General features: G+C 37.9%; 1 protein-coding gene across 6 annotated transcripts in view; it reads right to left on the minus strand.

Moving 5' to 3' along the window:
• The window catches only part of ZNF148 (zinc finger protein 148), a 41,887-nt gene that overhangs the window by 12,964 nt on the left and 15,729 nt on the right, over positions 1-13,194 (minus strand). For 3 of the 6 annotated variants that reach the window (XM_064435088.1, XM_064435089.1, XM_064435087.1), the window contains 4 exons: positions 8,058-8,403; positions 6,730-6,855; positions 3,565-3,688; positions 2,820-2,903 (listed from right to left, as the gene is read on the minus strand). In XM_064435088.1, coding sequence (XP_064291158.1) covers positions 2,820-2,903; positions 3,565-3,688; positions 6,730-6,855; positions 8,058-8,387 — 664 coding nt within the window. In that variant the 5' untranslated portion in view covers positions 8,388-8,403. The remainder of the gene's footprint in view (positions 1-2,819; positions 2,904-3,564; positions 3,689-6,729; positions 6,856-8,057; positions 8,404-13,194) is intronic. The other 3 variants (XM_064435091.1, XM_064435090.1, XM_064435092.1) reach the window with 3 other exon arrangements.

Here is a 13,194-nt window from a genome sequence, read left to right on the forward strand (position 1 = left end):
AGGCTGTAACAATTACAATGCCAGGCATTTTAAAGTCTAAACAGGCAAAAAACAAATTATAAAATACTAAAGAAGGCTATGAAAAAATCAGCATGACTGAATAAGAAGGCACTTGAATTGTCAGCCCCAATGGTGCTTTATTTTTTTTAATGTAATCTTAGTTTTTGTGTTTAAAATGGAAAGTAGGGTGGCTTACACAATTAGGACACATGAATGCATGAATGGGTAAGGTATATAGAAACATTTCTAAGCAAAAAGTAAGTAGACATATTTGAAAGAGAAAAAAAAGAACATTCAGCATCTTCTCCAACCTCATAAACTGAAAATATTTGCATACCAGTGACTCTTCCCTTTCTTACAACTAAAATAGCAATTTTCTGTATCATTAGGGACAAGTTTAGCAGCAGGGTTCCAACACTGCTGCCCTCCTCTACACACAATTATAAGCAAATTTTGTATTAATGCAATGTCTGCTTTTAGATGCAACTGTTTAATTATTTACACAGAATAAGGCTGTTCATTGATTGCTTCCTAACTGCCTCACAACATTTCCTTTGAAGGAGTGGTTCAGAGAACCAAGTCAAAACAGACTGGAAACAGCTGAGGCACCTGTAAATTGGGGGCTTGTAACAAGCATAAAATAGGGCTTCTACCTGTTACTACTCTCTTTGATTACATTAAAATAAACTAGAAAATTTGATAAAAATCTTTAAAAGATAAGAGATTTACTGTTCCACATCAGCAATTTGAACACTGTCCAAAAGCTGGTGCTAAAAGTGGTCATTCATGGAGATAAAAATGCAAAATTAAAAAGTATTGAGTAAAGTTAAGAAACTTTTTTTTTAAGGGTATGAATAATACAAACAGATCTTGACTTTTATCAAAGTAAAACACAGACCCACTGCTCACCTTCTCATTAGAGAATCAAGTAGAAAATTCAGGTTTTCTGCATGGGTTTAGTTATGCAGCCCTGAACAGCAGAGTGACTACACAAACAGCTGAGGGCCAGTAGTGAGCACTGTCATATCGAGGTGAAAGCACAGACAGGTATGCAGAGTGCCAATTAGCTATACTATAACTGGGTGAAGCCAAAAATTAAACACTAGTTAAATTCTTGTTAACTAAACAGCCTTCAAAAAAAATTCTGCCACCCCTGGAAGCTGGGTTTTATGTGTTTTCTCCTAATCATTACTAGCTGTCACCTAGGAAAACATTCATGATTCAACAATTTAAACACAATTTAAACTGAGAAACAACGAAACTATAGTTCAGGATGCTGGGGAAAGGAGGAAACACAGATATCTAAAAAAAGTCAGATATGGTTAATTAGTTAAATGGTACCTTTTTCTCTGCTAAACAAAGACTAGCATATGTAAGAGCTGGCATGAAAACCTACAATCCCACCACATTCACCCCCCTCCCTCCAAAGCTCACAATTGACACAGACTTCTTATTAGAGCTAGAAGCTAAATTTAAAAAGATAATTAAATCAATTTATATAATATTTGCAGTCAAGTGTTAATTAACTATATTGCCCAGACTCTCATTTTCAAAGCCACGTACAGGGAATAATCCTCATTTGAAAAAAAAAAAATTTCTAAAAAATGTGAAGACTGCACTTAAAATTTTTGCCTTTTTGGGGGGGCTGGAGGGCAGATAGATGGAAGAGACTGAATGAGCATTCTTTTCAAGAATAAGTATCTACACAAAGTGGAGGCAGCATGGTTCACCAATTCAGAGCCAGAGGAAAGACTAGGAGCAGAACAAAGACACTGGACAGAAGAATGGAAGACTCTTCTGTGGCTGACTGGCTGGAGGAAACCTACTTAGTCTGGACTCATGGCAACCTAGGATACAAAAATCCCATAAACAACAGGGTATTTGTGCATGTAACTCCCTGTACACTGCTCTGAAAATTCATTTTGCAGAGTTTTTTCTCCCTCTCAACCCTTACACATGCACACACTGCACTGCGTGTTAGTAGCTTTCATATCCATTTAAATGCTACAGCCAAGAAACACTGTGCACATTCACCAGCTCTGCTTTTCTGAAAAAGAGGCTGAGAAATTGGCATCTAGTCCAAAAGGGACCATATTACAAAATATTTAAAGAGGGATTGAAAGGCCATGCACCAAAATGCCAAAAACCCAACGAAACCAAACCTGTTAAAGAATGTGGTTCTGTGTGGTGCAACAATATTAAAAAAATAAACATATATAAACTTTAGCTCGCTTTGGCTTAAAGCCTTAGTTGACCTATACTGCATAATTTTTAAACTAAGACTCTTCTTTTTAAAACAGTTCTGAATTAAACCTAAAAGAAGAAAAAAAAAAGTGAAAAGAAAAGCTGATACTAATACCTTTGGGGTTAGGCATTTTGGCCATTTTAGTCCTGGCACTTTTCCATCAAATTCAAGTACAAACAAACAGACAAACAAACAAATAAATCTATGGAAATGAAATTTGGAAGTCCCCCTTGTCTGAATCAACTTGATACAACAAAAGACAGAACTGCTTAACGAACTTTGACTTTTATGAATGCACAAACTTCAGGATTTGCTGCTCTGGGGTTATTTATAGAAAACTACTTTCAGATCCGCTTACTGGACTTCATACTCATTTTACAGCCAAAGGAAAGTGGAACAAGTTGAAAGCACAAAACTAATTTCTTTTTAAAAGCTTTGTAACTTGGTAACATGTGTTAAATTAAAACAAACTACGACAGGGTTTTTGGCTGCATATTTATTACCAGAAACCTTGCCTGAGTGGGGAAACAGTTTTTAAGCACGCCAGTAAAGATACTCAAGGCACTATACTCACCAGTATGAATCTTCTCATGCCTCTGTAGCAGGTACTTCTGTATGAAACGCATGTCGCACTGACTGCACTGAAATGGTTTTTCACCTTGAACAATATAATTCCACATCCATAAGTTAATAACTACACACTGTTGTTTCTGATAACTATTTTTGAGGAATATTAAAATGTCTATTAAAAACACCAGCATCTGAGCGAATTCCAAAAATACCCTGATACCAAAAGACATTTGCCTTACTAGGTACATGAACTGCAGAGTTCTCTCCATGATCCTAAGAGTCACATTAAGACTAGCACAGAAGAGTGATCTGGAATGGCTGTAATTTCCTCAAGTGCAAGATCAATCAAGATGCTGGCATAGACTGCATTCAGGATACTGGCAAGCTATTAAAACAGTAAGTACCTTTTTCACTTCTCCAAACACAGAGATACCTCATCAGGCAAATAAGCAGCTGCAGCACATTTTACAAAGGGGTCAATTTTTGGCACTTAGGCTACAAGTCAACCCATTACTTTCTGATAAAGAAAGAAAAGAAACCTTGTAAACGGTTAGCTCTTCAGTTTATTAAATATATGTTGATTTTTTTTCTGATATTCTTTTGACACTTTGGTGCATGGAATCTCTAAGCTTAGATGCCAAGTTAGCTACACTCTTAAAACTGAAATTCGCATAGAGCTGAAAACATTTTTAACATAAGTAAACAACTCTTTATATAGTAGAAAAGACAAATTTGAAGTCAAGCAGTACCTGTATGAATGAAGACATGTCTCTGTAAATGGTAGTTGGTTCTAAAGGCAGCATTGCAATGCTCACAAACATGAGATTTGTGGGTTTTCAGACCAAGTGATCCATCCTCATTTATTGTAAGGATCTATTTTAAAAAGAGTAAAATTTGTTCTCACACTACCCTCTAAAGATGTCTTATTAACTACAAAAAAAAAAAAACATTAATTTTTTCGATGCAGAAAATGTAAATATTTCAGGTAAAACAATGCTAATTTCTACAAAACTATGCGTTAAGCTTCTAATACACATTTCCAATTGCAGTCCAATCCAACTTGTGTCTTGTTGCATTAAGAAATATTTCAACAGAACAGAGACAAAGGCAGCTCATGGAAAATCAGCTCAGAGCTTCCCTAGGCACAGCTGAGGCACTTTATAAGCTACTGTTTATTTTGTCCGTCTGTTGGAAAGGATGCAAAGTCATCAAACCACTCCTGGGCACTAAACCATGGACAATCATATTTTAAAGAAAAAGTGAATAGTTAAATTCGTTTTATCAAATGACAACTCTAAAAGTTCGCTAAAAGTCATTAAATCTTAACCAGAATCGTCATATATTATCTACATCTATATAAAACCAGTAGTCTCAAAGGTAAAATTATATTTTAAAAACCAAAATCCCAAAGCCAAACAGCCGAGAAAGTAGTATTATTCTTCTCCCCTTTCAGGTTTTTCACTCAATAAAGTATTGCTCACTTAAAATACGTATTAAAGCATCCCCTTGATGACTTCAACTTGCCACACTCAATTGCTTTGCTGTCAAACAAAGCCGCTATTTTCATATAAAGTTAAAAAAACTTAAATTTAAAAAATGCACCACATCTACTTTATTCAATAAAACTAATCACAGGTTTTCTCTAATTTGTCAAAAATAATAAAAATAGAAAACTAAACCAAAACCCAAAATCTCTACTATCTCTGGCAAGAGAATAAGAAAATCAGTAAACAAATTACATTTATAAAATCTTGCTTAACTGCAAACACAACTCTAAAGAAGAGCTTAAAGAACCTTAAATAATACAGTTTAGTCCCTTGTTATTAAAAAAAAATAAAAGTATGCTGGGAAAACACATCTGCAGTTTGATTAGCTACAGCATTTTAGGTTTTATGATAATGACAGTGATGAGAAAGAGAGAGTCAATAACTGAAACAGTATCTCTGAAATAGTAGCAAATACTGTAAGATCTACTTAATTTTTAATTCTCCTGCATCGAAACAAGAGTGAAACTCTCAGACTAACAAATTCTTGTGCATTCACTCTGAAGGACAAGCACATTCATACGTCTGTAAGATTGGTGTGTTACAGCTCCAGTCACAGAGACAGACAATTGTAAAGACTCTGTTCTGTAACATTATCCAGCTGATGAAGCCGACTGCGTCTTTAAAACAAATTTAAATACATGTTATGAAACGCTTTTCATATATTATATTGAAATTTTAAAGTAATTGTGCAGAAAACACACTTAATTTCATGGTTACCCTAAGCCTGGGCTCTTCTACTTAATCTACCACCTCTTAAATGATGAGAGTTAACTTTGTCAGAGCAGCTTCCCTAACCAAAGCAATGAAAAAGCCTGTGCGTGTGTGTGTGTGCGCGTGCGTGTGTGTCCGTGTGTGCACGTGTGTGTGTCTGCGTGGGAGAGGGAACAGGAGACACGAGTCAGGATACCTGATGACTTCTTCCTTACCTGACTACTGCATTGATATAACACAGAATTTAGAAGGTTTCAGAATGTTAACTGACTTCCACTTGTCAGAGTTCCAGCTGCTTGTCTGGATGGAAAATCAACCCCACTACTCTGGAAATACTGAAACTGCAGTAGGTTCTCACCTAGGTCAGTCCTTCAGCTTTTTTCTACTCTGCCTTTCTACTCTGACAGGTCTGAAAAAGGGGAAGAGAGACTGAAAAAGAACCTGTTTAACAATTCTCCTGATCATTTTTCAATCTTTTGTCATCTCAAAAGACTAATCCTGGCAGACTGGGAGATAAAAAGGAAGCATGCAAGTACACGTCTGTAGAAAGAGGGGCACACGCCTCTTCTACCTTGCCATGTTTCCATGGAAGTGATCTCTGCATGTACTCAACCTAGATCTCTTTTTTCTCTCAAAGGGAGAAGTGAGAAAAAAATGCACAGCATTTGGAACTTGCTTCCACACCCAATCTGAAGCAATTTCTCAGCTTTCCAAGAATACTACAGGTGCAACCTTATTTGACAGTGCTTTGAGGAGGACTGGAAGGTCCTGCTCCCAGGGCAACAAAAAGGAGGTTTGGGAGATTTTCTTTGTATTACAGTGAGTTTTCCTTTAATGTACAAACAGTCTGGGTTGATTTCTGAGTAGGCTTATTTTAATGCTGCTGTGTGATAACATAACTGATTTACTTCCATCAGAGCAGCCTGCATATGTTCTATTTTAAGTCTGAAGATTAATACTGATTTGGGGAATTACTAGAAGATGTAACACTGCTACCTCATGAGGTGAAATGATTCTGGTTTTATCTAAAGTGCTTCTCAACAAGAAGAAAATTGTTTTCAGACATACAGGGATACATAGTCCTCATGAATGGAGCTACAAAACAAATTTTTAAGTAACAAACCAGCAGCTAGGTTAAGAACCTTTTGATATAAATAAATACATATATGAAGATGATTATGACCACAGGAATTTTCCCTACCAGTAAATTATTTTATATATATTAGTAAGCTTTTTAGAATTTTCAAAACTACCATTTTAGTTTTCTTTTTAAAAACTTTTCACTACTATGCATGAAGCATGTAAAATTATCAGGCTCACAGAAAAGCACAACTATTATTAGATAGATACAGAGTAATGATTTATAAATGGTCTACAAAGCTACTGACTCATAATTTAAAAAAAATATTTGGAGAGAGAACTGCCTGGAGAGACAGATGTTAAAATATGTCAAGAGTTCATGTTGCTAAAAGGAGTTCAAAGAAAAACACTGTTATATCAGTTTTGTTTTGGGTCTCTGGTGAACTTCAGAACTGCATCTTTACTGAGCAAACAAACAATTTCCAGCCTAACTAGTTCAAATGCTAATGAAATTAGTCATAGTCAACCAAATCTTCAGGTCCTTTTAATCTTGGTTTTGCCAAATCAATGTCTTACTTTTGCTGGTGAACGCTGTTTTCTTTTCTTCTTTTTCTGCAAATCTACTGGCTCTCGTATTTGTTTTTTGTCTCGTTTCTGTTGTTCAGATGCATCAGTAAAGGTAATTTCTTGCTTTACACTGATCTGTTAAGATACCAAGTGCCAGTTTCAGGTAAGGTTCTCACTACAGAAAAGCAATTTTTCAATTTTAGAAGATGACAAACTGCTGAAACAGAAAACCTTTTCCTAAGGGAATTATCTTCTGGCTTCACTCTTTCAGAAATTTAAGTGAAAGAATTAATATGTATCTTAAATAAAAAGGGCACAGTTAATTTCCTCAGTAACATTTTGATGTATCCTTTCATTCATCTCCCAAGGTCTTTTTTCCTGACCTGTGGTGATTTTGAGATCATTTCATATATTAAAATCACTTCCATCTGTAAAACCATTCAGTTTTTCATACCTATTTTACTTTAGTCCATGCTGTTGTCAATATAAGATTTAACGGAATAGTTTATTATGTATTTAAGACAGAAGTATTTTTAAGGAAAAAAAAAAAAGACCAGTTCCAATGAAGTTTTTGGAAAAAAAAAATAATTTCAAAATCTCGATCTAATGTGAACTTTAATGAAGACCATGATACTCTTACATTTTTCTAACACCTGAGCCACCTGATCTACAGCTAACAGACTAGTGTTTTAACAGTGCTGTGTTTCTGAAGATTATTCTTCGTGTGTAAGGCTATCTACTTTTATAGTCCTGGTGACTGTCCTTTATGTTTGAAGGGTAACAGTGATGGTGTGCTGCATTACAGACAGATGCTCTGCTTTCAAAAGGAAGTCATCTCTATGCTCTCTGGGAAAGCCAAAGTATGCCTTCTATGAGATTCCGTGGAGGGGCATATTTATGGTCATGTATGAAGTGTCACAGTCCAACCTGCAGTGTGAATGCAATTGCTAAGCGTCCACATACCTTAAAAACATACAAGATGCTTCCTATAGCAAAAGCAACTAAACAGTACTATGAACAGCATAAACAGTATGCACCTTCTAATAAAGCTATTTATTCCGGTTTGTAGTTACCCCTGAACATTAAATATCCTTAAAGGAGCACATTTTAACACTTTAGTTCTATGGTAACAGCCTGCTTATAAAATATTTATAAAACAGATACTTAAAGATTATACTTAATTGGCAAAATTTATCCACAGCCAGAGGCAAATGACATAAATATTTTGATAATCAAAATCCAAACAAGCAATTAATAGATTCTTGCCAGAGTAGGATTAGACTACCAGATCAAGCTTCCTAGTAATCTCTCCAATATTTCACAAAGAAATTGCTTACAGGGACATTAACAGCATACTGCAGCCCTTGAGGAAGTCTATCTTGTGCATCCATTTCATCATCATTTTTTACCGTCTCCTCATGGACCATGAGTTCATCATGTGAAATCATCTCTTGCTGTCGAAGTTCACTTTCCTGTAACACTTCATCTGTTGCAAGAATTTCCTGGTGCGGCATAGTCCGATCTTGAAGCACTGCCTCTTGCCGTTCTCTCGATACTCCAGACTGGTCAGATACTGCACCCATCCCTACCATAGCCCTGGATGACTGCATCTGGTCTATGCCACCACATTTAAGAAATAATCCTCCCAGCTTGTCTTCAATGTTCATTCTTAAGTGCAATTACCTACAAAGAAAGTTTTAATAGTAAACATCTACAATTGGTGCGCTCGCTTAAAATTTTTTACTTAAAAACATTTTATAAGAACTCAAGTCAGTACTCAACAAACACACATGCAGTCCTAAAATTGATACTGAGCAAGAACCAAAAATTAGATATCTTGAGGAATGTCAAAAGACTCTCCTTTTGCACATCTGTGTGCACACAACTGAACACTTTCAAACAAAAGGTTTCAAATCAGTGCTCCTGACTACTGGCAAAAGTATGGTAATTAAATGATGGCTAATTCCTCCTTCTCATGCCTTAGAAAACTTTTAATTTTTTTCCTGTATGCCCTCTTTGCTCTGTTCTCTTTTTCCATTTTGACTGTCTTTTACAAACACCTCTTTCATACTGGTCCTGTTCTCCCTACTTCTTTGTCCTTCCAGTGCCCTTCCACTGCTGTTACCCCAGGGCATTGTAGCCCCTGGAACATCTTAATATCAACAAGTGAGAGAAAACTGGGCTGCATCCAAAGCAGCAGCTGAGGGAGGTGATTCTGCCCCTGCACTCCACTCTCCTGTGACCCCACCTGCAGTGTTACATCCAGCTCTGGGGCCACAACATGAAAAGGATGTGGATATGCTGGAGCAAGTCCAGGGGAGGAAAGGAAAATTATCAAAGGGCTAGAACATCTCTGCAATGCCAACAGGATGAGAGAGAAAGAAGGCTCTGGGGAGACCTTATTGCAGCCTTTCATTATTTAAAAGGGAACTTTTAAGGTGGAGAAATAACTTTTCAGCAGAGCCTGTTGCAACAGGACAACAGGTAATGGTTTTGAAGGAGAGCCAATTTAGACTACATACAAGGAAGAATGTTGTTACAATGAGGGTGCTGAAACACTGGCACAAGGTGCCCAGAGAGGTGGTGTACACCCCATCCAGGAAAACATTCAAGGCCAGGTTGGATGGGGCTGAGCAAACTGATTTAAGTGAAGATGTCCCTGCTCATGGCTGGGGGTTGGACTGGATGGCCCTTAAAGGTCCCTTCCAACCCCAACTATTCTGTGATTCTATGAAAATGCAATTTTGTAGCTACAGCTATGCATCAAATAAAGAATATAGAGAGGTAAAAGCTGTTCATAAAAGACATTCACAGTGAGCAGGAGCATTAGTGAGGAAATATAAATTCCAATCATGAAAAGCAATACAATTCACAATATTCCAACAAGTATCATGGCATTATTAATTCGTTTTCAGCACAGAGCAGGAGGCTTTTTTGAAGCTGGAAGTGGCAGCACCTTCTCATTCTACTGATCAATATACACACAAGATAGTTCTAGGACTCTTCTCCTTGGCACACTGGATGTCCAGTCAGAGCAGTCAGTCTCCTTCACCCCATTTCCCAGGCCCATAATCCCTACTACCCACTCCTCAGTGAGACAGACACATCAACAGACAGACAGACAGCCATCCTTCCTCCACCCATCAAGATCCCAAAGGCAGAGAGCAGAGGCAATACACACACAGGCCACGGCAGACACAGGGGTGGGAGCAGAGGCACAGGGCAGTTGGACAGCACACAGCAGGCCCAGCCAAAGCACCAGATGGGACCTTGGGCAGCATCACAACAGCAGCAGCACCTTGGATTTTGATGCATTCACAGTTAGGATACAGGTGTGATGTGGGTACATTGCTAGATATCAGCTTCAAATTCCATCCCCCTTAGAGAGCAGCATGGAGAAAGGATCCATCTCCATTCAAGTCTCAAGTCAGAGGCTATGCTGCCTTCCCTGCAGCTCACAATGACTATTCATAACCAAAGAAATCAGGTCTCTCTACAGGTTATGTCCACAGAAATCAGGTCTCTGCCTAAAACCAGCAGGGCCATCACTGCAGAACTGCACCACAACAGTCCCCTGCCAGTCTAACAGGCTGCCAGCATGCAAAAACACTCCATCAAACAAATGTACATCAAGTGGCTAAATTTCCATATTCAGTTTCATCCATTTGATCACTTTCTATATAATTTCCTTCTCCAGAAATATATTTCGAAAACTCTCTGTGTATCTAAACATTTGTGAAGTTTTCTTTATATCAACTACATTGAGTTTACAGAATAAACTTTTTGGGTGAGATCCTAGATTATTTGGTAGGAATGGAACCACCAGCTGAAAGAGCTGAAAACTCTCATAAGTTTCTCCAACCATATTACTATTGGTTCTTAAGATTCTGAAAGTAAAACTAAGGCAATTTCTTAAAAAAAAAAAAAAAGAAAGAAAAAAAACCTCACCACACACCACAACAAATAAAGTAAAAAGCTAATTCACACATCCTGATGGCAAGTCATGTCGTACAACTCAAAAGTGAAAGAAAAATTTGCCCCTGTTCTGTACCGTGAGAGGTTCTAAACTTCCAAATACATCACAGAAAGGCTGACAGCCAGGATGGTCTGACCTCTCTCAGTTTCAAATACTTAAGAAGCACACCAAGGGAAGCAGCTTTTCAGGCAAATACTTTTTTTATTATTTTTAGTAAGCCTTGCTCTGCTGGAAATCAGGAGGACAGAGTCACCAAGCTAAATGTCTTTATATATGACAGTGTCATCAATCTTTTTAGCATTCTTCCTTCCTACATAACAAGTCCATTTTAGGGACCAAAACCATCCATGACAGGAGAAGAACATGGAAAAATTCTGTTCAGCACATTTATGCTTGTGATTTGTCCTTTTTTGTTCTCCTGTAATTCTAACATAAGTTTGAAATCATGCTTTTGATTTTTCTCAGTATCTGTCGTCAAGTACAGACAACAGTTTCTTAATGCCTTGAGTGAGCTCAGGTAGTGCTATGGGACAAACTGACTCCCAAATTAATCCATTTAGAGTAAGAGAATGAGATGTCTTCAAGGGAAAGTGTAGGTCTGGTATGCCATACAGCCACTTGCAGACATTATATAATCCATGAAGTATTTTTCAGATGTAACTGGGAAACCAAACTGATAGTTTCTCAGCAATAACACAAACAAACAAACAAAACCTGGCACAGCACTAAGGCTGTATTCTTCCCACCAATGCAGATCTCCCAGAAGCCTTGCAACAACATCCTAAAATAATAATAATAAAGTGAGGATTAATTTATCATCTTTTTGGTTTGGAATATCCTGTGCCAAGTGAGAAAGGTGACATAGAAGTGAAATTCTTAAGATTTGAAAAAGATGGTGCAAAACACCTAGGGCGGAGACTGATTCTTTTGGTAGAGCATTCTAAATATCTAGCTTGAAAGACAGACTTCAAGGAAAATATATATTTCCTCATTTCAGCCTTTATCTGAAGTCAACCCATACTCAGGGTACATCTCACACAGACTGTCATTCACTATGCTTTTGTTCCACACTACAGAAATACGACAGCATCAGGTCACTGCAGAGTCTCCAAAGGAATGACGTGGACAGGTACAAGAACACAGGAACTCAAGATGCTGAAACACATTCAAGAGAGAACAAAACAGCATCAAGTGTGAGAACATGGTGGCCCTAATCTGTCTGCTCAGGCCACTGGCAAGAACAGCACAGAAGGTTGTTCCACATGGAGGATGGTACTGCCACATCACTCTGAAATTAGGCAGGAATTGCGGAAATCCTGGATTTAAAGCTACTTCCTGGCAGGAAGCTAGGCAGGCTAAGAAGCCGAGTGTTAACCACACAGAAGAGCCTGCTGCTCTCACCAAGAGAGGCAGGAAGACTCCTGACATGCCAGACCTTGGGACAGCTGGTGAGATACAGCAGCTTCCCAGAAGACAGGCCAGCTGCGGGCTGGTATTCATGGGTCTCGCTGGCTCCCACAGTTGCAACGGATATGGAAACAGTTCTTTCTCACCCTGACTGGCAGGTTTAGCAGAGTCATGCAACTGAAAGCCCTCAAGTTGTCTTCCAGCCATGATCTTGAGTCATATCAGAAGTGGTGTAGTAAGTGCTCTGCTTATTAACCAAGCTTTCAAACACCTGGTGTTTCAAAGAAAAATAGTGAGAACTCATAGTGATAGGCTGGATATGAGAAGTGATAAAAAACAACGTAAGTTACATGACTTGAAGGTGATGTTTTAAAACAAAGAGGTAATGTTTTAAAACAAAGAACCACAAACAAAAACAGGCTATTAATCCAAGCAAGAGGCATCCCAAATGCAATTAATTCAGTGAAACACTTGTAATTTGTCAAGTGACACCTTTCGGCTCACATAAAAGGAATCCTATCATTGAAATTGAAGATGAGAAGTGTTCTTGGAAGAATGACAGTGTGATAAAGAAATTTAAGTTAAAAGCATTCAAACAAGAACACTTTACCAATCTGCAAAGACTAAATACATTTTTAAGTGCTAGATGCGTTTCTGAAATAAAGATCAACTTACTTAGAGATTATCTCTAGGGAAGCTACAAAAATGCAAACCACATACACACACACAAGCAAACTTCTTGGCACAAGACATTGTTATCCCTATTGCAGAGATGTTCATGGAATTTCAGGAGTTCTATTAAGCTTCACCAACTAATATCTTGATTTTTCTTAGAGTATATAGTTCCTCTATAAACTGACAGAAAAAGAGCTGTCAACAAAACCTTTAAAGAACACGTTTTGCTTGGCTGAGGTTCTCCAAGCCTTTACTGCAGGCAAAGCATCTCACAAGAGACATCTGCAGGCAGAGCTCCCCGGGGAGGAGAGAGAGGAAGGGGAAGGACTGCCCACAAAAGGTCTCACAGGAGCCTGCCAGCACCTTCTGTGTTCACAGGGTGCTCCACAGCTGCCTGCAGCACATCCCCAGCCAGA

This window comes from Passer domesticus, chromosome 10 (assembly GCF_036417665.1).
Source record: "Passer domesticus isolate bPasDom1 chromosome 10, bPasDom1.hap1, whole genome shotgun sequence".
In the NCBI taxonomy this organism is placed as follows: domain Eukaryota; kingdom Metazoa; phylum Chordata; class Aves; order Passeriformes; family Passeridae; genus Passer; species Passer domesticus.